At 33.5% G+C, this 26,729-nt stretch overlaps 2 protein-coding genes across 3 annotated transcripts; both read right to left on the bottom strand.

Annotated features, from left to right (window-relative positions):
• Nucleotides 1-479: 479 nt before the first annotated feature.
• Nucleotides 480-19,288, bottom strand: LOC106775022 (UDP-glucose:glycoprotein glucosyltransferase). 2 transcript variants are annotated; one of them, XM_014662047.2, is made up of 37 exons: nt 18,969-19,286; nt 18,466-18,858; nt 18,199-18,352; nt 17,660-17,831; nt 17,039-17,112; nt 16,002-16,098; nt 15,779-15,891; nt 15,566-15,681; nt 13,414-13,471; nt 12,468-12,620; nt 12,272-12,370; nt 12,036-12,179; nt 11,855-11,923; nt 11,153-11,232; nt 10,860-11,022; nt 9,751-9,885; nt 9,573-9,672; nt 9,390-9,484; nt 9,140-9,252; nt 8,790-9,000; nt 8,506-8,574; nt 8,219-8,364; nt 7,254-7,355; nt 6,927-7,074; nt 5,801-5,857; nt 5,590-5,720; nt 4,710-4,798; nt 4,249-4,604; nt 4,027-4,119; nt 3,392-3,456; nt 2,883-2,985; nt 2,610-2,768; nt 2,366-2,506; nt 2,201-2,244; nt 2,004-2,118; nt 1,215-1,367; nt 480-1,128 (listed from the first exon to the last, which is right to left on the bottom strand). In XM_014662047.2, the coding sequence occupies exons 1-37, from the start codon at nt 19,106-19,108 to the stop codon at nt 958-960; spliced, it is 4,821 nt and encodes a 1,606-aa protein (XP_014517533.1). In that variant the 5' UTR covers nt 19,109-19,286; the 3' UTR covers nt 480-957. The 2 variants fall into 2 exon arrangements, with proteins under 2 accessions (XP_014517533.1, XP_022642585.1); XM_022786864.1 differs by having other exon boundaries at nt 989-1,128; nt 1,987-2,118; nt 18,969-19,288.
• Nucleotides 19,289-20,438: 1,150 nt separating this feature from the next.
• On the bottom strand, nt 20,439-23,527 carry LOC106775021 (probable receptor-like protein kinase At1g11050). The gene is made up of 2 exons (XM_014662046.2): nt 21,232-23,527; nt 20,439-20,644 (listed from the first exon to the last, which is right to left on the bottom strand). Exons 1-2 carry the CDS (start codon nt 23,169-23,171, stop codon nt 20,626-20,628), a joined length of 1,959 nt encoding a protein of 652 aa, XP_014517532.1. The 5' UTR covers nt 23,172-23,527; the 3' UTR covers nt 20,439-20,625.
• Nucleotides 23,528-26,729: the final 3,202 nt, after the last annotated feature.

Here is a 26,729-nt window from a genome sequence, read left to right as displayed (position 1 = left end):
CATGAATTCAAATTATAGCCTTGGACCTCAAGATCACGTCAATACAACAGCCATGGTAAAAATTTCAAATTACAGCCTTGGACATGGCCACGTCAAAAGCAACAGCCATGGTAAAACAATCCGGGTGAACTAGTACATTCGAAGTTAAGCTGTTTATGATATCATCATGGCTTTGATATCATCTTCCCTAAAGATTGATGTTAATAAAAATGGTAATATTATCAGATAAATAATTTGCAATAACCCTCATTCATTACTAAATGTGCAACTGCCATAGAAAATACTTTGTAATTTGGTCGAATGTTTTAACATCATTGCATTCAAATGAACAAAAATCTTCTTTTGTCTCTATCTGATAACAGTGTAAAAAAGTTAACCAAACACTACTTTTCAATCTTACACAATTCAGCAACTAACATAGCAATCTCTGTAAGTGAATTACCGATTCAAAATAAGCGCCATTTCATCCCTGCTCAAGGTTTTACAGAAAAATGGAAAACATTTTGTTCCGAAAAGTTTACAGAATAAAATTAGTCATTTTGAAGATTTGAGGGGATAGAAGAAATTATGGGGTACAGGAAGTAAAAGCCTATACTATTACTGTCTTACATCAATTGCTAAACCCAGGATCCCCTGTATTGAAAAGCTTTATTCTTGAAGAGAACAAAAGAAAAGGGAGAAAGGGGGTTGGTTACCGAGGTATAGACGGTGGCATTTATTGCCAATCATGTCCGCCTTAAATAATGCATTTACGTCAAAATGAAAATTCACTAACATTTCTCGAATCAAAATTTTCTTTACGATCCTAAAACTGGTCAACAGAGAAGGCAAAATGTGTTTGGTGGAATGGAAATATACCAGTCGGGCACGAAAGATATGTCATTTGGGACCCAAATTGCATCAACGATCACATTCTTTTTGGAACTTTGACTTGCACAAAATGTCTGTCTGTCATGTTCACAACTCGGCCTTGGATTCCATGTCCTCCTTCAAAGCATCTTCAGTAATCAAATCCTTTGATTGATCAGGGGATGGGAACGGTTCCAGATCGTCACCTAAGATTTTTGCAGTGACTTTACTTGCCTCGGAGTCAAGATCCGGCCACTCGGATACTATTCGTCTGGCACCCTGAAAGTCAAAGTGGAGAGGTGAGTTAAAAATGTTGGAATCAAGAATCTGTGCAGCAAATTTACAAGAACATAAAGTATTTTCACCTGAAGTTTGGGTTCTTTTGTCATGGGATTGTTGCATAGATCAATTGTTTTCGCCCTTGATTTTGTAGCATTTCCACACCATGACTCACACCAAAGCCATTCTTGTGGCAGAGAGAAAATGGGCACAACATGCTGAGCATAATTAGGAAGATCCTGAACCAGAAGAGTACAAATTTCAGCAAAGGTCACACAAAAATTAAAACACACTAAGGGTAATAGGTGCTACATTGGAAGTAAATTAAAATGCGTTCATATATCAATAAAGGAACATAAAACCACATCAAAGAAAAACCCACAACTTAATCACAGTAAATAAAGGCCTAAAACTTTATTTAGAGGTGAAGACAAACATAGAAGCTATAACAGTTTTCTTAAAATTCACAAAAGGTACAGCTTGCTGACATTCCAAAATGAACAAGATTAAGTTATGATTGGAAAAGGCATCAGCATCTACATTAAGTTAAATTGCTATTCCAAGACCCTCATTTAACAGCTAACAATTTTAGGTTAGGTTTCTTTTTGTGCGAGGTACTAGAGCTTTTAGCAACTAATTGGTTCAGGGATTGAACCTCAATGCCGTCAATCTTACAAAGTTTCAGTTTAAAGCATAATCAATATTTTTCAATGTAGAAAAGCAGTCATTTACTGTGAACTGAGATCTCACATGTCGAGTCATTTATATGTTGGAATTATACAAACCATTCAACCATACTTCATCTTGTAAGTTCAAGTGACTTTTCCACAACTAAATAATGAAAAAGAGCTACCGTACCGACTCAAACCTCTAACCTGATCCAAGTTGGCAAGACTGTTAGGATCCTTGCTAAGGGTTTCATAGAAAACTCTAAGATTATCCCCAGCTGCAGTCTCTCGGAACTTCTTCAAATCAACAACATATAAAGCACTGCAAACAAAAATGGAAGCAACAATCAGAGAACTGAAATAACTCCAACTTTATTCATAAAAGATTCAAGATGTACACCAACCTAATATGGTACGGTTTCCCCCTCAAATGATCCTTCCAGAAACCCTATACCACAAGGTCGACACAGAAGTTAGCATCATATGCTGCATCTAACCCAAGAATTCATGTACAATGACTAGATATACAAATAATATCAAAGAGATTGAAATTCAACAAAGGTATTTACTTGTCTCCAAAACCGATAGCCATCCATTTCCTTATTGTTATCACAAAATGGAGTATAAGCCAGAGGTTTTCCTTTTATATCCATGTCATAAAGTTCTCCCATGTCAGTCCTAACAACCTGATCAGCATCCACAAAAATGACCTGCAAAACACAGTGTGGTGCATGTAACACCAAGACATTAAGATTGCAGAAGACAATAAAACAAAACTGTGGGATTTGAAGTTGAAGAAGAAAGTCATGATACCTTCTCTAAGGAAAGGGGGAAAATGACATCCAAGAACAAAATTTTATATGCCCAAATTATTCGCTGTTTTTCTTTCTGCTTATGCAACCATGTAGGCCATTTGTAAGTGATTAGTTCACATTCAAAACCATACTCTTGAGCCATGCGAGGAATCAGATCCTGTTTGTTAAGACATAAGCAATTAGTTTAAGGAGCAAACTCATTAGTTCCATTTTAAATCTACTATATACAAATAATGAAAACATTGAGGCAAATGATGGGTAAATTTATAACCTTAAAAGGAGGAGAGAGGTAGTTCTTTATGAACCAGAATTTTACTGGGCGATGTGTATTCTTTAGAACACTTAGAATCATAATCTTTAGAAAGCGTTCATATCTGGCAAAATACATGAACATAAAAACAAAGGTGAAGATTGCATTTGTGATGACACAAAGGAAATAACTATATCAACAACAGTAATCTTGTTCCACTAGGTGATAAATGCCTCTATCCACGTACAGAAAAGGACAAAAAAACTATGGGAGTTATAAAGGAGCAGAAAAAATTCATAAAGGAGCAGAAAACAGGCAAAGTTTTATCACATGAAATTGGTGCCACGATACATTTTGGCAAGCCAGATACACGTGACAATTCCATCAATATACCTTAAGAGGTTTTGGATCAAAGAAAACATTTCTTAATTTTCAAAATTCAAAGAAAACTGAAACGGAAGCAACAGGTGCCTTTCATCCATAATTAAAAGCAAATTATAATATCAAGTTAATATAAGAAAACCACTTACAGGTGTCCAGAAGCAATTGAAAAGATGTTAATAGTTTTTCCACGACGTCCACCCTTTACTTTGTCCTATGATGCAAAAAGGTCAGTCAAACTCTGGGAGTAATGGAATAAGTAGAAGCCGAAAGTGCAAAAGGGAAGGCAATCAGAAAGTTAAAAAATACTTCAAAATTTACCATCTATGTTGATGATATATGTAATTGATTGGACACATTAGCAAGGCTAGTAGCAGTGACGGGATGGGGACATCCAAAAAACATGTAAGGGATGACTCAATAAACAAACATTAACATATTTATCAAGAATTTCGATATTTTCTTATTCTATATAGGAATAAATTAAAGAAATAAGACTTTTGAAATCGAGGAATAAATTATAAAAATAAATTCACTATTAATTTCATCCGATCTATCAAAGTTTAAATGAACAAACTTCAGACTTAAAAGTTTTTGTAATAACTAGAAAAGTATTAAATCACAAATACAACACAAATCAGATCAAAATTTTATAACACATTACCGGGTTTGTTGTTAGATGTGTTCTTGAGAATTTCTAAATGATAGTTTGAAGGAAACCAAATAAGAGTAAATCAATCGGTTCAAAAGGGACAGGATGAAGAAATGGGTAAAAAAAACTCACTGTAGCATCATTGGTTTCAGTAATTTTAGGTTGTTCATTACTACTAATGAAACCAGAGGCCCATTTCAATAAATTAGAATTCCAGCCACTTCCCTGCAAAAAAAAATGAAGAAATATGTGAGGATTTGAACTTGCTTTTGCATTTAAAGGATAATGTTTTCTTTCTTTTACTTTGACACAAAAATAACTTTCAGATAACAGATTTTAAATGCAAGCACTCACTTTCTTCGTTTCTTGCAGATCCTCCTCATCATCATCATCAGAAACCAGTAACTTCTCATGTTCCCTGCCCTTTCTTTTCACGACATCCATATGAACTACTTTACCCCGTAAATCATTAATAGTAATGAGTTTCGATGACTGTTTGTTCTCCATTCCATCAGCACCTCCCTTCAAAACATACAGCTCAGAACTTCTACCAGGAGCAAGCTGCAAGAACCAAACCCCAGGAGAGACTTTCATTTGCCAATATCCAAGATTAGCCATCACAATGGTATCAAATAAATGGGGTGTAGTTTTGGTTCCAAGAATAAGCTGAAGACCACGAGGAGGATCATGATCTTTCTCAGAGCAATGACCTAATATATGAACAATTGAAAGGAACAACAATGCATTATTAGAATGTACTACTTAACAATTAATGCTTTATTATGATTATACGAATAAACAAAATGCAATTTTACCTGTGAGGACAAGAGCTTCAAGCTCAAAAACAGCTTGCAATGTTCTTGTGTCAACAAGGTTCTCAAGAAGAATGTTATCCAGGTCATGACTGCAGCATGACAAACCATAAAGAAAGTTAAATTTCACAAAAGTGGTGTTAAGAGATATGATTTGATTACATCAAATAGGAAGACATGATATGATTTGGTAGGTAAATATCTTACTATATTTCTCATTATTAGATATTGATTTCATTCATTACTATTATTATCTCTTTATTATAAATAAGAATACTTGTGTACACCCAATACACGGGATTCATTATATTCCTTCTCGATTTTTCTCTCCTTAATATGGTACTACGTGACCTGTTTTGTCATTTGTCCTTTCAACAAACATTCATAGCTTAAGCCAACTATGAACCCAGTCAAATTTAGAATCTTTAGATGCAGTGGCATACATTTATTCTTCTTTGCAGTATACAGCCTTTTAAAGAAGATAAGTGTTTATTCAAATTAATCACATGCTACTATATTATTGAGGATAAGGGTCTTTTCAGGTAAAGTATACCATCAAACATGTCTAGAACAGTTTAACATCAAAGTCATTAAAGTAGAGAATAAAGGTGAATTAAAATTTAAAAGAGGGAGGCGAATGTGATTTACTCCAAATCCGTCCTTTACCTTTCCCTACTTCCACACAGGGAATAGAAAAAAAGGAGAATCAAGAAATCAGTAAATTAGCATATAGTCATGTACATATGAAAGAATTCATGAGCCACTACCAACTAGCTCAATCTTATAGGGTAATATATAGGACCAACTCTCCTAAATTGTTTAGCTGTTAGGTGGAGGCTCGGGAATGATTTAATATCCAATGAATGTTAAAGAAAATACATACACAGCAATAACAGGCTCAACAAGCCAAGGTTCTGGAACATCAAGATTCATGGTGAGTGTCTTAGATAATGGCATGTTAGCAAAAAATGCTTTTGGGCCATTGATTGAAGAGTCAGCACTGCTAAAATCATCCTGCAAAAGTGATAAAACCTAAGAACCCAAACCTCAAATGTAATCTGGAATTAACTACAAGCCGTAATTGCAATATATACCATTGATGGTACTACGTATCTATAGTAGTTCTTCAGAGGAAGATCAGCAAGCGAACTCTGAAATGAAATGAAAACGGCATTCAAAATCAGTGCATTACGTGATCAGCAAACTAAGAAAATATAGCTAACTGTACAAATCAGACATTTTTTTATTATAAATCTAAATCAAAGGATCAATATAAGCCAAATGTAGAGCAATGACAGGAGGTTTATGATACCTGTACTCTTAAAAGGAATACAATTGTTTCATGAGACAAATAAGTTTCAACCATATTACAAAAAACTCAACTCTCATATCAACTAGAGATAGTGTCAAAATACAATATAAAAGTGGAGACTTACCTTTATCATCTTGAGGTAGACCTAAAGCACATCCTAACACAGATCCAATAAAACTCACCATATTATACAACGTATAAAGCCCCAATAGTGTTGGATGTGAGGGAAGTATTAGGAAAAACCCAAGTTCCACATTAGCTAAAGATAGTGCCAAAATATAATATGTAAATGCAGTCAATCCTCCCTTACAAACCACTTTCTTAAGGTTAAGTTTAGGCTAAACTCACTTTCAAAGACACTACAACTACAACTGTGAAGTCTTCAAAGGGTAATATGTATATAGTTTTATCTCCATGATTGGAATAAAGGAAAAATATTATACTCTTAATTCAAATTGTATTTTCCACATTTCATATAATAAAATAGGTTCTTACAATTACGAGCTAACAAATTTCCAATGTAGAATAAATAGCTATTTTTGCACGTTTATACGGACATAAATGCATAAAGGAGTAAGCAAAATCGTAATACCAGTCTGGGTAGAAATAGAAATGCAAAAAAGGCCAACCGAAAAGATCAATGACATAAAACATAATAATAGATGACCTTGGACCTTATAAAACCAGATTTAAGGGGGTCTCAGCTTACTAACCACACAAACAACACTTGCTTTTGCATGCTCAAATTCCAGATGAAAGATAGAGACAAACAATTACAATTCTTTTTTTCTATATTATTTCTAATCAAAAGCCCTAAGAAGACAATTAAAGAAGGAATAAGCTGCAGAACAGAAAACCAAAATGTATAAAAATTAAAAGTGGATATAGAACTAGAGATATCAACAAACCAATGGATTCAAAACAATCCTCATGCTGGGTTGAATGTATTTCCACAAAACTCTTAGAATTCCAGACAACTTCTGACTGGTTGGACTTAAAGGATCGAGACAAGCATCAATGTGAATGCTAGAATTTTCATTATGTAGAATGATAGCACTGCACAAAACAACAGTATTAAACTATTAAAATGGTATAATTATACCGTTCAAATTTAAGTCAGCAATCCAGGCATGAATAAACATTTAAAGAATAATAAATTCAAGCAGAACAATATGCCTTTAATATTCTACTCATAATTCTATCTAAATTGGTATATCGTAACTAAACAAAATTACCTATGTTTGTCATTCAAAATCTCAAAACGGGCACTTTCAGAACTTCGCTCCCTTGTAGCCATTGAAGAGGATACAGCCATGAGAATATCACTAATGAATTTGCTACAAAAGTACACAAGGAAAGATTAAAGAATTGTCATATTCTGAACACGGATAAAGATTGGATAAATAATATTTGCAAACTTTCTATCAATGACTGAAAAAGAAAACGAAGTAATAATAAATGCTTCATGAACTTCTGTAAGGATTTCTCAAAACAATGGAACAAAATCTTAGTATATGAACAAATAGTTTCAGGTATAAAACATCTAACTGAGGACTGCAAAGAGAACACTAAAAATGGGTAAATCCAAGCAAAGTGTTGCTAAACATGCACTTGTTCTAAACTACAATTTCCCTCCTAATGATGGAATCACATTATGTTTGTCTCTGACTCGTGCATATAGCTCAGAAGACCACACGAGTGAAATGTACATACGGTCCCCATATGTAGTCAGATGACTTATCAATGAATATAGGTGGTAGAGATGTTTTATGTAGAAGTCTGGTTAAAGTTTATTTATATGTCACTGCATTGCATATAAATACACTATAACTAGATATTCATTGTTTATTTACTTTTTTGGAGATATGAAAGCAACACTTTTAGGCAGCTCGGGTACCACTGTTATAATTATTATTATTATTATTATTATTATATAATATCCTTCTGAGATAAAAAAACATAAGGCCCTCAGAATGCTGATCCAGATAACCTTTGTGATTATTACTGGGGTATGATTATTTATATAGAGAAAATAACCGGTGTAATGTACTCCACGTAGTCATATACTAAGAAACACTCACTTTCTTCAATACCAGGCAAAATGTAAAATGAAAGTTTGTGATGGGAGGATGATAAATGCAACACCAAGCAATAACTATAGAAAACAGATCCAAAATAGATAGTGAAAAGATCAAGGAACCTTGTCAGCATGTCAGGGTCAACATGCTGCCACTTTACTTCTTCAATGATTTCCAAAATGTGCTTTGTCCTCTGCTTAAACTCTATTGATTCAAGAAGAAGCAGATCAGCACTCAAAAATGTGCTTTCATCAATAGGGTAAGTTACCTATAACACAAATGCTAAGGTTAACCCAGGATAACTGACAGATCTTATCATTAATGAAAAATTAATCAAACTCAAATATCATGGACGAACACCATAGAAACTGAGTACTCTATGAAATAATCAGAGACCAAGCAATCTTACCCTTCCATTAGTAAAAACTGCATTAACATCAGATTCAGACCCAAGTAGTCTATGCAAGAAAATTCCCACCTGACAGCAAGCAATTTCATTAAAGGATTCTATGGTTACCAAAGAAAAATAGCCAGCAAAAAAGACAGATGAAAGGGAGAAAGAGAAGCATAAAACGATTTCTGAAAGGTACTACAATCAAATGAATATATGTAAAGGTAAGATGTGACAGACCCGTGGATGGGGTCGGAGTACCAAAATGTGATTTTTTTAAATGGGAAAGAAACCAGAAATACCTTGTTCAAATGCCTTCTTACTTCATCAGCAGAAAATTTTAGAAGGGCAGATCTATAACCCTCAGATGGTAACCCATTGGCCTCAGCAAGCTCACAGACCTTATCAATAAATGTTTGAGTGCCTTCAACTTCCACAGCTGGTGCAAGGAAGTACTTTTGCTTATAGAGTAAGCACAACTGATCCAAGAAGTCTAACACGTTGTTCTTATGACTGCATAAAACCCAATCATTCACACAATATATATAAAACCACACTTCAACTTCAAAAAACAATTTCTAAAACTACAAAATCAAGATACTAATAAATCAACCAATTAAATGCCATCTAATTTTACAATGAAAAGACAAACCTATATGAAGATGAAGTGATTTCAAAAACCTTCACAAAAAGGAGGCTTAATGAACTTGTGCTCCAATTGCCACTAAATAGAAGACCTATACGAGCATCTTTGGACCCTTCTCTCTGTTGCATGATGAGAAAATAAAATAAAAAAAATGTTCAGATTTAGAAGTACTAAATGGGTAGGTCCAACTGCTGATGTGTTACGAAACAAGGCCTAAAAGTAAGAATGTTCAACAGAAATGCAAATCCATATTAACCAGATAATTTAAGCCTTGATGAAGTAAATGCAACCCAATCCCTGAAGTGATATCAACAGCAAGAAGATGTGTCACGGGCTTCAAATCATCCATTGCTGGGTTGCATACAAACAATCCACTTGTTAAGACAATAAAAAGAATTTAAGAATGAAATTATTGATTTCTAACACATCAACCACTTACTTCCAGGAGAGTGCAAGTACTCAATGTCATTCAGTATAGATTCCTCTCCCAAAAGAAATGCAGACAGAGATATGAACCTTGGTTTAGTATCAGAAATAATCTACACCAAATACATGTTGATTAGTGAAATATCATTATACAAGTTTCCCATAAGTTGCAAATTATCAATATACTATACCCGAGGATTATAACGTTGAATACCAGCTTCTGACAGGAACTTGGCTAACACATCAGTGTGAGCTTTTATTTGTCCAAAGTATACCTGCTCCTGTATTCTCTGAGTCTCATCATTCAAGGCATTTAGTAAGGCATCCTGGTAAAAGCAATTACAAATATATATAAGTGGCAGAAAAACTTATTTTATTAACACTATTGACACATTGACATCAATTATATAGCGAAAAGTGAGTGCTTGAAACGAATGTTGAGCTCACAAAGTAGATGCAAAGTTAAATAAGACATCAGGCACACTACTAAAATATATTTAAAATTATAGAGTAACATGGAAGTGGTTAATTATTAGCACCAAAATTTAAAAAAAAAAAAGAAAAAAAAATCAGTCACAAAGAATTAAAAGTCACCTTAATTTTTTTTTTCTAATAATCTAAATTTTTATAAGAACTCCACCATATACTATGTTGTTTGAACTGTTCTGACCCCATAATGGCAGGGTAGGTTCTATACCTTAATGTGATGGATTGATGATTTGCACATATTACATATAAAGTATCCCCCAGCTGCTTTGCTTGACTATAGATGAACTGACCCCAACCCTAAAATACCAATGTCCCCCTTTTCTAAGAGAAAGGCTCCAGTGGCAAGTGATGCAGAATGATGGCAGCATAGAAAGAATTGTTATAGGTGGTGAGTCGGAGAGAAGAGAGAATAAAATGTTAGAATTTGGGGTCAACTAACTCTAAAGTGAGATTTGCACATCAACTACACACACACACACAATATATATATATATATATATATATATATATATATATATATATATATATATATATATATATATATATATATATATATATGTTATTTTTGCTATATCAAGTCAATTTGAGACTAATGAATCACCCTGACTACAATTAATGCAACCCTCAAAGTGGCTGTAATTAAGATAGGATAGGGGGCTCTGGAATTGATACAACTAACAGTATATATATTGAAAATTGAATTATCTCCCCATTACTAGAGGAAACAAAAAAGAGCAATTGTATAGAGACAAAAAAAGAAAACAGTTCCGAAATAAGATGAGATAGAGGAAAACACTCAAAATTTAAGTACCTCAGTTGGATCAATAACAAGTCCATTCATCAACAGAGAACAATCGGTCTTAGACAAACCAAGCTTAAATACAAGCATAGAGCTTTCTTGTGACAATTTCTTCAACTCTGGATCCTTCTCCAGCTTTACCAAGATCTCTTGTGGAGGGGATTTTACCTTTGGCCTATCAAAGAATAGTGAGAATAATACTGATAGATATAAACAAGGAATGTCACCAAAAACAGTAGTAGAAGCACCATATTAGAGAAACATCAGAAGCACAGTAATCAACGGAAAAGTCCAGCAAAACTCACAATATTGTTTCAACAAATGCCCCTTCAACATGGTGCTGCTCAAGATGACCATCATCTGATTCAGTGCGTAATTTGTTAACCTACAAAACAAACATTTATGATAATGTTCTTTCAGTTTAATTGCAAACATATTAGTTCTAGATGACTCAAAATAATATGAAAAAGGTATTGACAAAAAACATATATACAAATGATGCAGTCATGTCATTTTATCCATATTACAAAAAGTTTGTTAAACTGAAACCTTGGAGACAAAATAGGTATATATTGTATGAAAGCATTAGGATTATCTTGTTTTCAATGTTGATGGAGAGACAGTGAAACCACTTACGAGGAAATGAATTACCCATACACAAGACCCGTGATCTATATATTTTAAATCCTTGAAGTTATTGCAAACTAATCATACAGAAGAAAATAAAATACACAGCTACAGAAATGAAAAAAAAAATACTATGTGAACAACAAGGGTGTCAATTCGAAATTTTGGATCAGATGAAGAAACTTGGGAGATCCAAAAGTCTGAACTTAGAAAGGCAATTGCAAGATTGGTGGATTAGTATGCATGTACAAATATAACTGCATCCTTCAGTTTTCTCACCATATGTACTCTTCTGGATTTCAATCATGTTGGCATGTAAATAATTTAATTGAAAATAAACAGTAAACAGAAGATAACTAACACAGAAGACAAAATCGTACATTGCTTAAAAACTCAAAAGCTAATTGAGTGTTGTGATTCCCCTTGATATAGCTGAAGAGACGTATAATCTGAAAAGTGGAACAGCAAACATAATGCATCACTAACTTGAGAGTAAAATTTCCTGAAAGACGAGCTTTGTGATGTTGTGTACATTTCCGAACAATTAAAGGTTTATATTACCATATCAGATATATCCTCAAATTTATCTCGATCCTCTTTGGCAGAATAGGTCTCTAACTGCAAGATGTATTTTGAAGAATACAGCACAATCCCAAATCTCACAGGAAAATCACTTTCATACAATGATATGATCATATCAATTGACTGCAAAGTTCCCAATTATAAAACACGGAATGAGAGATTTCTCTTGGAAACAGAACAGTGTGAAAGTGTTAAGCTTTAGAAAATAAACTTGCCTCAAGACCACAAGTGGTTGCTGGGTCAAGAACAAAAACAGCATGGAAAAGATTTTTACGGATGTGACGCAACTGCCCAGGGAAGACCGGCATCAAAATCTAAAAAGCAAGAAAAGATTATGTTCCAATGAAAATTTTTAGCAGGGTTAATCTGAAATTAATAATATTATCCAGTTTTAAAAATCAAGTAGTTAACCTCATTTAGATTGCTCCTCCATCTTTTATACTTGGCATCTTCTTCCAAGTTGTTGAGATAATGTACTTGAGTAGTACGAAAATCAACACGAAACATGCTGGACTCTGAAGGAGGTAAAGTTGACAGCAGTTTCCGCACAACGCTGGAAGGTATCTGCAATTACTGGGATCATAATTACAATCTAAATATATGGTAAACATCAATCAAGAGCAAAGTATCTAAGTGAATTTCTCACAAAAGATACACGTAATTTTAAAGATAAATAGTGAACACAAATATGTAACAGTTAAATTTTTATTCATCAGGCAGCCAATTTTATCAACTAGAGCATTGTCATTAACTACTTTGTTCACTTGTTACAAACTTTTTTCCCAACACCTTGGTGACAATTGTTGATTAGATGAAATGACATTGTATTTCTGATGATACCCAAAAAGACAAAATTACTAAGGTAGGTATGAGGGGGGGTGGGCAAGAGATGTTATGCACCAGATCATGCCCAAGAGAAACAAAAGAAGAAACTCCACTTAGTTGGCGGCAGAGGGGAGGGACATATGAGTCTGCATAAGGGAAGGGTATAAGCCCGGAAGGGGGACTGGGTGATACAGGCTTGAATTATTTGAGGTTTATGAGAGGATAGGCACTCTTGAATTGCTTAGAAGAGACATTTACATTATTCACATGTTCTCTTGTGTATACAGTCTCACACCCTGATATCAGTTAATATGATATACTAGCCTGTCGTCTACACTCTCTCTTCTCTGGTACCTATCATATTTTCTTTTCCATACTATTGAAAAAAGTTAAGCAAAGTTCAAGTATTAGAAAGCAATGCACAGACAAAATTTCATGTGTCCATATTAATAACAGTGTCAGTAAACGAGTTAGCTAGAAATCAGTCCAATACTAAAAAAAGTATCCAAAATAAAGATTTAATGTGATGCACCTTCAATTTTGAGAACTGATCAGCCAACAACAGATCCTGATGAACCAAGTCAATCAACCTAAAGAAAGATAAATGAATAGAATATCAAAAGTTTGAAATTTTTATCTAACTTCTAAGTTTAAGACATCATGTAAGTTTGAAACAAACTATAGAAAACCACAATCATGCTTGTTTGTTGATATCAAGATTAACATGATTAATTATGAACTCCATATGCCAAGTAGGTATGTTAGTGCAGTTTGATATGCATAAACTTCTCAATAGTCATTTGTCCACTTTTACAATCAAATGACTGGGATAATCTGTCTGGAAAAATGTTTTATTGTCAGGCACCAAAAATCAATTAAGAACAAAATAGGAAGGACACTGAGAAGTGACTCAAAACAGAGAAAAATCTTATGTTGTAATTTATTATTGAGGAAAAATTGAGAAACAATATGAATGCAGCAGAGCCCCCAACCAGAATGGCAAATTGGAAAACAACTTGAACTCCTTTTCCTGAGAAAGAATTTCTCCTCCCAGTGTAGTCAATAACTCCTCCTCTCTGCTCTTTTTTCCTTTTCTCCCTTCTCTAAATACTCACCCTCTCCGACATTCTGGGAGATTCCCATATCTCTGTCCCAAGTCTCCCTTTGTCAACTGCCTGTTCCCTCACGCCCACCTCTCTCTTTTCTCCTTTGTGGACACATGAGCATCTATTTACATATATTTAACGTTTTAAATATATTATCTAACATCTATTTACATATACTTAGCATGTGCTAAATATATCATTTAACAGTTTTCCTCAAGCTAGACCATATATGTCATATGAAACAAGTTTGTAACAAATGTAGTCAACATGAGAGCCTATAAGGAACTTAGTGAACATGTTAATCGGTTTCTTCATTGAAGACTGGATTTCATGTATTGTCAAGTGCAATTTCATTGTCAGATAAGTTTTGTATCCTGATCATCTTCTAATTAGTTGTTGGAATAGTTATCTAAGTCAAGTAAGCTAGCAAGCAGATCCTTCCATAACATGTTATTCAGCTTATGCATTGGATCAGGTAACTATGTTTTGCTTTGTATACCTACACAAAATCATATGTCCTCCAATAAGAACATGATATCCAAAAGTAAATCTTTTGTCTGATGGTGATTTTGCCCAGTCAATATTAGATTAACAAGTGATTGTGACATTGGTTTTAACTACATAGAATGGTCTTTGTTTTGGAGCGTTTTTTATTTACCAAATAATAAGTGTGACATCATCCCAATGGCTCTTATAAGGGACATTCAAATACTACCTCACCATGCTAACTACAATGGTGATGTCAGGTAGGGGGTCATTAACATTGTACTAGAGCTTAAATTATTGGAAGAAAATAATTCTTTTTTAAAATGTTCTCACTTTAGAAACTTATATGTTCAATGAATTTGTGTATGATCTGATCATTTATGTAGTTTGATCAAAGCTAGTAAAGATGTAATACCACATTTTATTTTTGTGGTTTGTTACTTTATTATGTAGTTGAAATGCAGAATTATTAATGTTAAGGGTATTATGCATACATATCATTAAGAGGTGTTTTCAGTACTATCTATCTATATTAGGCGAATGTTTACTAGTTTGAGTTAAGTCTATGGGAGTTTATATATAGAATTCTCGCCAGATAGTAATTTGGAGGGTTCAGCAATGTAAAATATGCACAATCCAATAGGCACAACCACAAGCTCACAACAATCTCAACAGCTTTGAAAAAATCGGTGTTTATTAATCAGGGCTCACAAAACCACAGCCAAATAGTTGCCTAGAACCCAAAAACTAACTCTGAAATAATAATTAGTTGATTAAAGAATATACAAGTGCAGAAAAGAATGGCACTTGGCCTCAATAACTAGCCATATAAAATGGGGAATTCCAATAGATAACTAAGCTACCTTAGATAGGCTCAATCAGAATAAATATAAATGGACCTAGAGCTAAAACTCGCAAATATTCTTCAAAGCAAAAGAAGCATCAGAATGCAATAGCAATTTTTTCATATGAATATATTATGGAGAAACAGTAAACTCGGGCTACAACAAAGTTGCAAGCCTGAAATACCAACAACAAATAATATCTCAGCCTTATATTATGAATGGTATCAGCAGGAGAAAAAAACATTACAGATAAAGGTCAACATCTTCAACATTGATTAAAGCACCATTGATAGCCATTAAAGACTTGCCAGGTGGGATCATCCGCTGGTTTGCCATTATTTCATCTTGAACAGAATCATCAAGCTGTTGCACATCACAATTCGACAAACAATAAACTATTACTTGGGAGGAAAAAGACCTATGTTTAAGCATTCAACAAAAGTGAAAAAAGGTTATTTACTTTCATGCGAGACAAAGAAGAAACTATGTTAGGGAAATTTTGATTGATATCCTGCATTGACTGTAGAGGATCAGAGGCACGGACTATTCTCTGTACAGTTTGATGCCCCAGATCTGTTATCATCAAAATATATATTACTGCACAGTACATTAAACCTAACTAAAATGAAAATAAATTATCAACAAATTTCAATTGTCACAAAAGGAAAAGGTCACAGCAATACCTTTCAGTTCCCAAACATCAAGTGTATCCGATACAGTTGAAGACAATAGATAATCCCTAAAAGTCATGATCTCATTCGTTAACTCAGGCTTACGCTCCTGTACATAATACAAACAGTTAAACTCATGCACAAACAACAAAATTTTAAATCTGTACGTCAATCCATTGATATTAGACATATTTAATAGAAAATATAGAACCAAAGTAACATTATGCACCCTGAATAAGAAAGCATGTATAATAAAGCATAATAATTGAGAGGAAGCTACAAATGTCTTGAAATCAAAATAGCTAGCATGACATGAATGGTTAGAGCATATTAGCATGTCTGGGCAAACTATCAATAGTAGATAAGCCATCCCAAGTCTCAACTATTAGGTTAACAGTAGTGGTCAGCATAGTTTCATAATGAAAATAAACTAGCACAAGGCCTTTTTCCAATTTATTCTCCAGACTCCAGTGTGATGCAGTTGTCATGCATCCGGTATATTCTGGTTATGCTTCTATTGTTATCTTTTTCACTTCTTCATTCCTTTCTCTCATTTTTTTTTCTGGACCCTGCAAAGGTTACAGTGTAGACATCTAATGTACAAAAGGGTATCCTAGGACACTTACAACAACAACAACAAAAGCCTTATGCCACAAAGTGAGGTTTTACTAAATAGATCCCATGATAATAACAGAAGCATATAGTGGTTAGAAACCACTTTGTCTGGTTAGTTTTCGTCAAACTAAATGTAACAGGAGAATGGACATATAGGTATGTTGCACTATGGAATCTGGCACCTACAGACACTTCTTTGTAATTTAATTTGATACAAATAATAGAATTAATTGATAGTGCCTAAAAATATTATTTTAAAAGCCATTGATTGCAACATAACCTGTTGACATTGTAATTAACTTCAAAATTTAGTATATATGTCTTTGATTTTATCACAATTATTAACCTTAAAATAAGGATTACGAGTTCCCTAATGTACACTTCAATTTAGGGGAGTCAACTCGAAAGAGAAATACAGGTGACATTTTACAAACCAGAATTTTAGAGAATATAAATCCTCTGACTTCTTGGCTGAGATCATCAGTGCGAGGATCCTCCAAAGTCATGCCTGCAACCCACAGAATAAATAAGGGAACTATAAAAGCAACCTATTCCTGTAATTATATAAAATTTCCTTCACTATTTTATTTGGATGAACAGTGCATGATCAACACCAAAAAATTTGTAGATCTTGAATTAATTAAAAATAGGAAATATTTCTTTCAATTATCTGCTTCAAATATCAATAATGAAATTTCACAGGATTATCAAACTTGAAAGACCAAAGCCAGAACAACAGGGGTAGAAGTTGAGAATTAGGACATATTAACCTACAACATGAACCAAATTACATGCAAAGGAAAGTAAATTAGAAGAGATAGAAGTTCCAATAAAGAGATTAAGTAAGAAAATTACCAAGCTCTACAAATGATAACATTTAAATGATACACAGACATCAAAAGAAGAAATGCTGTCTGTAACAACATGACACTTCTAAAATTATGACCTAAGTCAAAAATGAAAAGGAGAATGAAGCAGCTAAAACTCATCGTCACCTATATTCTAAAAGAAACTTGAGTCTACTGTCAAAATTCAAAACCTTAAGTAGTTCCAACCTTTTTTAATTGTACTGTCGTCCATGGCCTTATATTCCATATTCTTAAAAACAAGTTCCACTCCATAACCACCCAAGTTTACTGACTCACTTGCACCAATAGATCCACAGTGGCCAAAATTTGTTTCACATCCACCCGGCAACACTGGTCTTAATATATAATTAACTTTTCCCTGAAAAGACGTGGACAACATGTCAAAATTTGCAAGGGAACAACAAATGAACAGAAAGATTACAAGATTATATTCTGAAAATACAGAAAACAGAAGTCAAGCCCTTAGTTGTTACCAGGACCAGTTAAAATTATCCTCGCTTCGTGAGAATGAATTTGTCTTCTTAACAGAGAATAAATAACAATAGGAATGTCTATTTTCCCTTTTTAAACACTCCGAATTGGAATTCTCCCTATTTTTTGTAATTTTAATGGTAAATGCATAGTTATGTTATACATCCCTTTTGCTAAAATGTTTTTATACAACAAGACAGTAATTACATAATGTAATACAATATTCATTGGGAACTGAAAGCTAAGAAAAAGACCTCTTTAGCAGCTCCAACCAGAGCAGTATGAAACTCCTTAAAGCAAACAGTCCCGAGTGCACCATAAAGTATAGCAACCGGACTCCCAACACTCGAATCAAAATGAACATGATCAAAATCAAACACTTGCGGTCCCTGAATCGAACCACCGACCCTGACGATAAAAAAAAAAAAAGAATCCAAATCAGAGCAAGATATTAACCAAGAACACAACTTCAGGAACTGCAACAAAAACAAAAAAAACCCGAGCAGTGGCATTGAACTCACTGATTCTGAGGGGTTTGAAGCCAAGTGAGCAATTCAGAAACATGGAAAAACAGAGTGTCACCAGTGTCAACCCAACAACACTTCCCTCCAGGACTTTGGAGACTTGCCCCAAGATTCAAGGCGTCTACTTGGGTGATTTCAGCGTGGCCGTGAGACGAAAGAGAATCCTGAGCTAACTGGCGGTAAAGCACGAGAGAAGGGGAGGCTGATCTCAAAATAAGAGAGAACTCAAACAAGGACGCCAGTGGCTCTCTCAAAAGAGGGCGCGAATGTTGTAGAATTTTGTTGACACAGCTTTTGGCGGAACGAGAATGGGCGTCGCTGTGATCGGCGTGGAGCCATGCGTGAATGAAGTTCCAGAAAAGGCCCGGCTCCTCTTTGGACAACAACTCGCTGCGAATGAAAAAAAGAACGGAAAAATATAGGTAGGGTGAGATTGAAGAAAAAGAACAGTGAGAATCGAAATGGAACTGAAAACGAAAATCGAAGGAAGAAGAAGGTACCCAGCTTCGAGAAGAAGAGGAGTGCCAAACCACTTAGCGCGAACAGCAGCTTGAACATTCTTGGGGGTTGAAGTGTCAGCGGAGACGATTCCGATAAGGAGAATGGGAATGAGAAGCAAAGACGCGGATCTGAGAGCCATTAGCCTCCGTTAGGGTTTGGACATCAAGACACAGTGAGAAGAAGCGAACGAGATCACAACGTTTTCTTTGTGTCGTGTTTTGTGGAAGACAGAGTCAGTCAAAGAAACCACTTCTTCCACTCCGACCTTCTTCTTAAACTCTTCTTCTCCGTCTTTCAAAACATACCACAACACGTGCAAATTACAATGCTTTTTTCTTCCTTTTCACCCTTTACAGTGTAGTGTTTGGTAAAAATTTATAATTTACTTTATTTTTTCTAACTTATTTTGAATTGCGAATTAAAATCTTTTGGATTTAATAATAAAGAAAAACGCTGTAGATGACCTGTCATGAAGAGAAATTGTAATTTTCATCAGAAACAACTCTGTAATATATTTATATATATATATATATATATATATATATATATATATATATAATTTCTAGACAAATATAAGAATACAACATTAAATAAATCATTTCACATATTAATTATATAAATTTAAGAATATCTACTAAATTAATATGTTCAACAAACATTAAAATGTAGTAAGACTAACAATATTTTCATAAATCACCATTATTTTCAACAAAATCATCATTTAATTAAATAATTTTAACAACAAACATTAAACATGTAACAAGATTAACAATATTTTCATAATCCACAATAAATAAATTAAAATAAACTAAATTCTTAATTGTACCATTCATGTTTCCTATAGCTGTTTTCGTTTTTTTTAGTAACTTAGATAATCTCATTTTTATATTTTATTGTAAAAATATAATCTTACATCCTTAAGGCCTTGTTCTCTTGAGTGGATTTGAGGGAGAGTAATTGAGTGGATTTGAGAGGATTTGAAGATAAATTTGGAGGTAAACGAGAGTGAATTTGGAAGTAAAATTTGTGAGAAATAGTGTAGGATTTAATTTATGTGACAGATTAAAAAAATTTAATTCCAAATCCACTTTCGTTTACCTCCAAATTTACTCAAATAAACAGCAAAAAAAATTATCTTCAAATCCTCTCAAATTCACTCAATTACTCTCCCTCAAATCCACTCAAGAGAACAAGGCATTAAAGTAATCCTTCCGTGTGTATTTATTTATTTATTGGAAGCATGGAGGAGCTAAACTAATACCATGAAAGATACATAATGGAACAAGTATACAATAAACTGATAGATATATTTAATGAGAATCAAAACCTTGTTTTATTTATACCTAATTTAAAAACATTTATGTTTGCCCCATGATACTTGTTATTTGTTTTATATCATAACATCATGTGAAAATGTAAACTAAATAAAAAATAATGCTGTCCACATCTGGAAGAGGAACATGAAAAAAATTCAAAACCTTGTATATATTTTGTACAGAATTTTTACAAGATCTGCAGAGTTATCCAAAGTGTTCATATACAAAATCTGTTTTTACAAGGGAAGAAGAGCAAAAAAAAAAATGCTCTTGCTCTGTGGAATAGCCTGCATATGAAAAAAAAATGCTAATTCTGGACTTGCAAATCCTTTTGAAGAACTTAGCCCTCGTTAATGGACCTGTTTTAAACACAGGAAAATGATAATTATGTACATAAATCTAAGATAAGGTAGCATAGAAAAATTAACTCAGAAAAATTTGAGAGAGACTTGGCCGAGGAACACAGAAATTGAGAAAACAATCCAACATCACTTTATCTTGTAAGAAACCAACTATGATCCTGCCAACTTTAACATTTTTCTTTATATACAAGAGTTTTTTCATTTGTGACTTTTGTTGCACAAGAAAATTGAGAAGAGAAAAATGCAGACTTCTTTTTACAAGACATTTTTCCTATGTTCTAAGTTCCTACAATACACCTATTCTCAGCTATGTAAATGAGCCTTATCTTCCTTGGTAGCAGATCATAATGAAGCTCTGCTAACTGCTAAGTTTCTGCATAGTTGGCATAGAATTTGTCGAGGCACTCATCAGTTTTCTCAAGAGCAGTTTTATTTGTACCTTGATGACACTCATCGGTTTATTACGTGATGTTCCAAACATGATTTGACTGGACCCTTTGGCACGCCTTAGAATGGAAGCAGCTTCAACTTTTTTCTTTTTTTTTTTCTACATTTTAAGCAATATAAAGGAACATCTTGATTACCTGAGCATGTCTCCAGTTTGCAACTTGAGGCCACTTAATGCTGGAGATATGCTAAAAGTACTGGCATCATTGTAAAAGGCAGGGTGGCCAAGAGGCATAGGGCGATCTGGGATTTGTGGAACCTCAATGTCACCTTCCAACATCTTCAAAGCATCAGCAATTGTTGGCCTCAAAGCAACCATGACATGGGAGCATAGAATCCCCACCAGCAAAAACCTCTCCATTATGCTCTTAGGATTTGAGCTAGGAAAGTTCTCATCCTTCACCAGGGAATTATCTAGAGCCTCTTCTAACTTGCCAGCCTTTACCAGTGACCAGGCCCAATCTGTGATCAAGAATGCCCTTGGTGATCCTGATGAAGACAAGTCAAGAGCCTTTCTCCCACACATAATCTCAAGAACAACTACACCAAAACTATACACATCACTCTTCTCAGTGAGCTGACCATAGAGTGCATATTCTGGAGCTAGATATCCATGAGTTCCAGCCACTCTGGTTGTCAGATGAGACTGACCCTCTCTGCTTTGTTTGGCAAGACCAAAATCAGCAACTCTTGCCCTCATATCCGCATCAAGTAGAATATTGGTGGCTTTGATATCCCTATGGAAAATTGCAGGTTTAACTCCATAGTGCAAATAGGCCAACCCCTTTGCCACATCCAAGATTATGCTTTTCCTCTCAGGCCATGTCAATGATCCCTTTGCTTTCGGAGAGTCTGATGACACAAACAGATGGTCCTCCAGGTTCCCATTTGGCATGTAATCATACACAAGATACCTTTGGCTTCCCCTTTCATCATAATTCTCACTCTCCTCAGCCACACAACAGCCTCTCAGAGGCACCAGATTGCGATGCTTCAGGTTGCTAATAATCTCCACCTCATTACAGAACTCCACATCTCCTTGAAAATCAGATTCCAAGATCCTTTTAACCGCCACCACAGTCCCATCAGGCAAGGTTCCCTTGTAAACCAACCCAAACCCACCACGGCCAATGAAGTTCTTAGATGAAAAATTATCAGTGGCTTTCTCAAGCTCCCCAATTTTGAACCAAATGGACCCCGTATTAGGTCTCAATCTACGCCTAGACCCTTGTTCCTCGGGGTCAAAATCAAACTGAAAAGTATCAAGCTTTTTCCTCCTGTGCTTCCTGTCGCACCACACATAAAGCCCCAACAGAGAAGACATCACCAGCAAAGCCACCCCAGCTCCCGTCAACCCAAAAACAAGAGCCTGGTGACTCTTTCCCCCAGAACCTCCCCGTGAATAAACCGGCATGCTAAAAATACAAGTCACGGCACCATTGCTTTCAGGTCCAAACTCGTTCACAATCCCAGCAGCATAGAGTATTGCAAAGTAAAAACAATCCATGGAGTGCGAAGTGTTACCATCTATGGAAATAAGCTCCTGCTTGACCTGTAACCCAGCTCCCACACACACATCACAGAGGGGGAGATCGGTGAGATCCGGTTTGCAAGCAGTGTTGAGTGCGGTGGACTGACCAAGCTTTTTGGTCCAATCAGAGATTGTTTGAATCCCAGCACAGATGTTGGGAGAGATCACAAACTGATGAGGGTCAAAGCAGGAGTCTACAAGGTTGTCGGGGAGAGAGAGAGAAGAGATCTTCGATTGGAAGTCTTGCATGCACGAAACTGAGGTGGCAAGGTTGGGGAGTTGGAACTGAGAAGTCTCTTTGAGATGCTGTGCAAGTCCTACGCCAAAGAGGGACAACAGTGATATGCAACAAGTGTTTGCATCTGTTCCATTTCTTGCTGCCAAATTCTCTTGGAAGTTGTGGCAAACAGAATTGTTCCATGGGATTCTCAGCACATAATTCAAGTCCATGGGGCATGTCGATGTCGGGGATGGAGAAGGCGCTGCCGAACTCAAACTCATGCAAGAAAACACTGCAAACATCAAGGGTAGCAACAACATCTTCATCCTATGATGATTGTGCAGTGTTGTGTTGATTACAATAAACAACACACACAACACAACACAACACAAAAACAACTATGCTATGCTATGCTATGCTACACGGAGCTTGATGCTTTTTTGTTTCTATATATGATTATCTGACTGGATTTGTTTGTGGGGTTGAGATGATCGAGACAAAAAGAGGCGATTTTGTGAAATTGGGGTTAAGGGAGATGCATGAACAACGATGATCATCATATGAAGCTGGTCAAAACTCTAAATCTCTTGTCTTTGCCTGTGGCTGCGTTAGGTGTATCTGCTGCTCACCCTTCTAGAAAGGAGAGTGTGCGCCACGCGCAAAGTGGGTCCAAAACAATAACACGAAAACGTTGATCGAATTAAAGAATGGAAGAGTGGAAATGCACGCGCTTGGAATGGCGGTGGGAGGAGCGGCTGCATTTGTTTCTACTTGCTTAAAAGCAACTAATCAAGTAAGGTGCTCTGACTTTGCCACTTTGCTTAGAACAGAGCATCTACGTAGATTACCACTATACTTACCAACATTAATCATGTACACATGCAATAGTCATATTTTAAATTTTAATATATTTTTTTGTCTGTTTTAAATTTTAATATATTTTGATATTCATATTTTAAAATAAATAAATATAGTCGTTAAGCATTAAAATATTTTTACGTGTTAAATGGTATTAAATGATGTTAAACTAATATTTAAATTACAACGTATTAAATAATACGATATAACAACTAAAACATAAATCTAAAATATCATCACACTCTATCATAAACAACTATATCATAAACTGATACACTCAATTATATAAAAATCACAATTTAAACGTTATAAAGTCTTTTATCAATAGATGTTTTCCATGTCAATAACAATAAAGGAAGCTTTTTTTAATACAAAAATATATTTAACTCAAATAGTAATTATTTAGAAAAAAAAAGGGTGAAATGTAATGATTGAATGAGTGAGTGAGAATGGAGTCAATGGATGAGTGTGATTATGGATTGATAGATTTGTCAATGGTGGAAGAATTGTATTCGTCTTTCTATTGTTTGCCGACATGAACCAACCATTGCGCAGATTTCAATGAAGCTGCTCTGTTTTTCCTTTCTTTCAGTAAAACACATGTTCTTTGACCTTTCCTATGAATGCCACTGTCTTTGTTTTTTCAACTTATTCCATTGGAGTGTGTTTGAAAGGAATCATGTTACAAGAAAATTATGAACACTCACTTTATCTTAAAAGTGAAAATGATATTTTGGAATACTTCTGTTGTGAACAGTAATTCAAACAATATAATTTACACATAATTATATAATTACAGTACATATGTACTGTACATGATACGGATAAGTAAAAGAGCTGTCGGTGAAATTAATAAGGTGACCGAATTAGAGTAATCATGATGAAATCTATGTAATATTCTCTTTTATTTATGTCATTATTAAATTAATTATTAATTTTATTTTTAAATATATTTATAATATATAAATGAATATAAACATTATTTTATAAAATAGTTTTATGAAATTGAATTAAATTTAAAAACTACTTTTCAATGTGATATTAGTAATATCTTATTGATTATATTAATAATTTAAATATCAAAACGCTTTTAATAGGAATAATCTATAATGTTTAGAATTCAGATATCAAATATCTAAAAGGATTTGATGCGACTTGAAATATGAAGATTAGACTGCATGATTTTTTTTTCTGATACTTTATATCGAGTTGACTCTTTTTTTTCTGATACTTTATATTAAATGTTTTGGTTTAAGTAATAATGTTCATACTATCTGATTTGTTTTTCTTATTAGTGATTGATTCATATTTTTTTTTTTGCAGAAATCACATTAATATTAAATAAATGATTCTTCAAAAAATATTATTTATTCGAAAGTTTGGGTTGAAATTCAAAAATGGTATAAACGTGTTTGAAAGGTTTATTAGCGCAATCTTATACGGATTTATTTATTTTTAATTTCTTAAATTTATAAGAGATTCCATGTTCGTTCCTTAAATTTTAAAAAGTTAATTTAATATCTCAAATTTAAAATACGTATATCTTTTTAATTACGATTTACGAACCAATACCAAATATTTTTTTTAGAATATTTTACTTTTCCATATTTAGTATTTAAATACTAAACCTATTTCTTAATACTTGAAAGACTGTTGTTTTATTTAGAAGATAAAAAAAAACAAATGCGTATAAATTTAAGCTACTAAAAGCATGGTCAAGTGATCAACCTTCTAGATAAAACTATATATATATATATATATATATATATATATATATATATATATATATATATATATATAGCATGCTGATTTAATAACTAGATTAAACTATTTACCAAATATTAGGATAAAAAAATCACTGATTTTTTTTTAGAAATGTCACTTTAAATATAAAATTTGAGGATACCAGAAACTTATTTAGTCTTTATTATATATATAAAAAAAAAGTGTTCATAATTCAATAATAAGAAGAAAAAGATATTTTTGACATTTTTTTTTACAATAGTTTGATAAAATATTGTAAAAAAATCTATATTAACATATAATTTTTTTATTTGAATTAATAGTTGACTAAAGAAAAACACTAATTTAAAAGGTATGTGACATGCAACGAGGAAAGTGAATCTTATACTATTATCGATCTACGGTAGGATCAGTGGAAAATTTAAATACTATATATATGAAAGCATACATTATAAAAAAATCATTATAGTGGGGACAAAAAATTCATTTACAATAGAAAAAAACATATATAATAACTATACAATGATTTCATGAAGACCCGTATCTAAAAAAAAAGTATCTGTCTAAATTAAAGTGTTGTAGTAAATTATCTAGACCCATTGAATTCAACTTTTGTGGATTAAAATACTTCAATTTGATTCATATTTTGCTTAATAAAATAGAAATTAACAAAATAATTTATTTATATTCCAATAAAGATAAAGCATGAAAATAACATGCACGACATAAGTCATAGTCTTTGTGTTTTATAAGCAAAATATTGTAAGCCCTTCCTATTTTAAACGCCAATTATAGTCAGCATGTTTGGCCTAACAAAACAAGCTCTAATTATTTTAAATTATCAGTATTCAAATACTTTAAATATTTAATTAACTTAAGTTAAATCAGATAGAACTGTTGTAATTTTTTTTCTTTTATTTTAGTGTAATTATATTTGTATATGTTTATGTTTAGAATGCTTTCTTTCATAATTTCTTGATAACTTAAAGGATTTAAAAAAAAGAAGAAGAAGAAGTACTATCTATGTAAGCAATTCTACAATATAAATAAACATTATATTTAATATCATTCAATATGAAATAGTATGACAATGCATTATCAAACAATAATATGTATTTTTAATACAATTTTATTTAATTGCATTGTCAGGAAAGACTATACTTTGTATGATTTCAACAGATAACAAACTATAACAGAATAGTAAAATCAATAAATGCTTTGCAACCTAATAATTTTATTCTAGATACATGTGAAGTAATGAAGTGACAATTGTTGGATAGGTT

This window comes from Vigna radiata, chromosome 10 (assembly GCF_000741045.1).
Source record: "Vigna radiata var. radiata cultivar VC1973A chromosome 10, Vradiata_ver6, whole genome shotgun sequence".
Lineage (NCBI taxonomy): Eukaryota > Viridiplantae > Streptophyta > Magnoliopsida > Fabales > Fabaceae > Vigna > Vigna radiata.
Note: the sequence above shows the minus strand (reverse complement) of the source record. Positions and strands in the feature narration are given on the sequence as shown.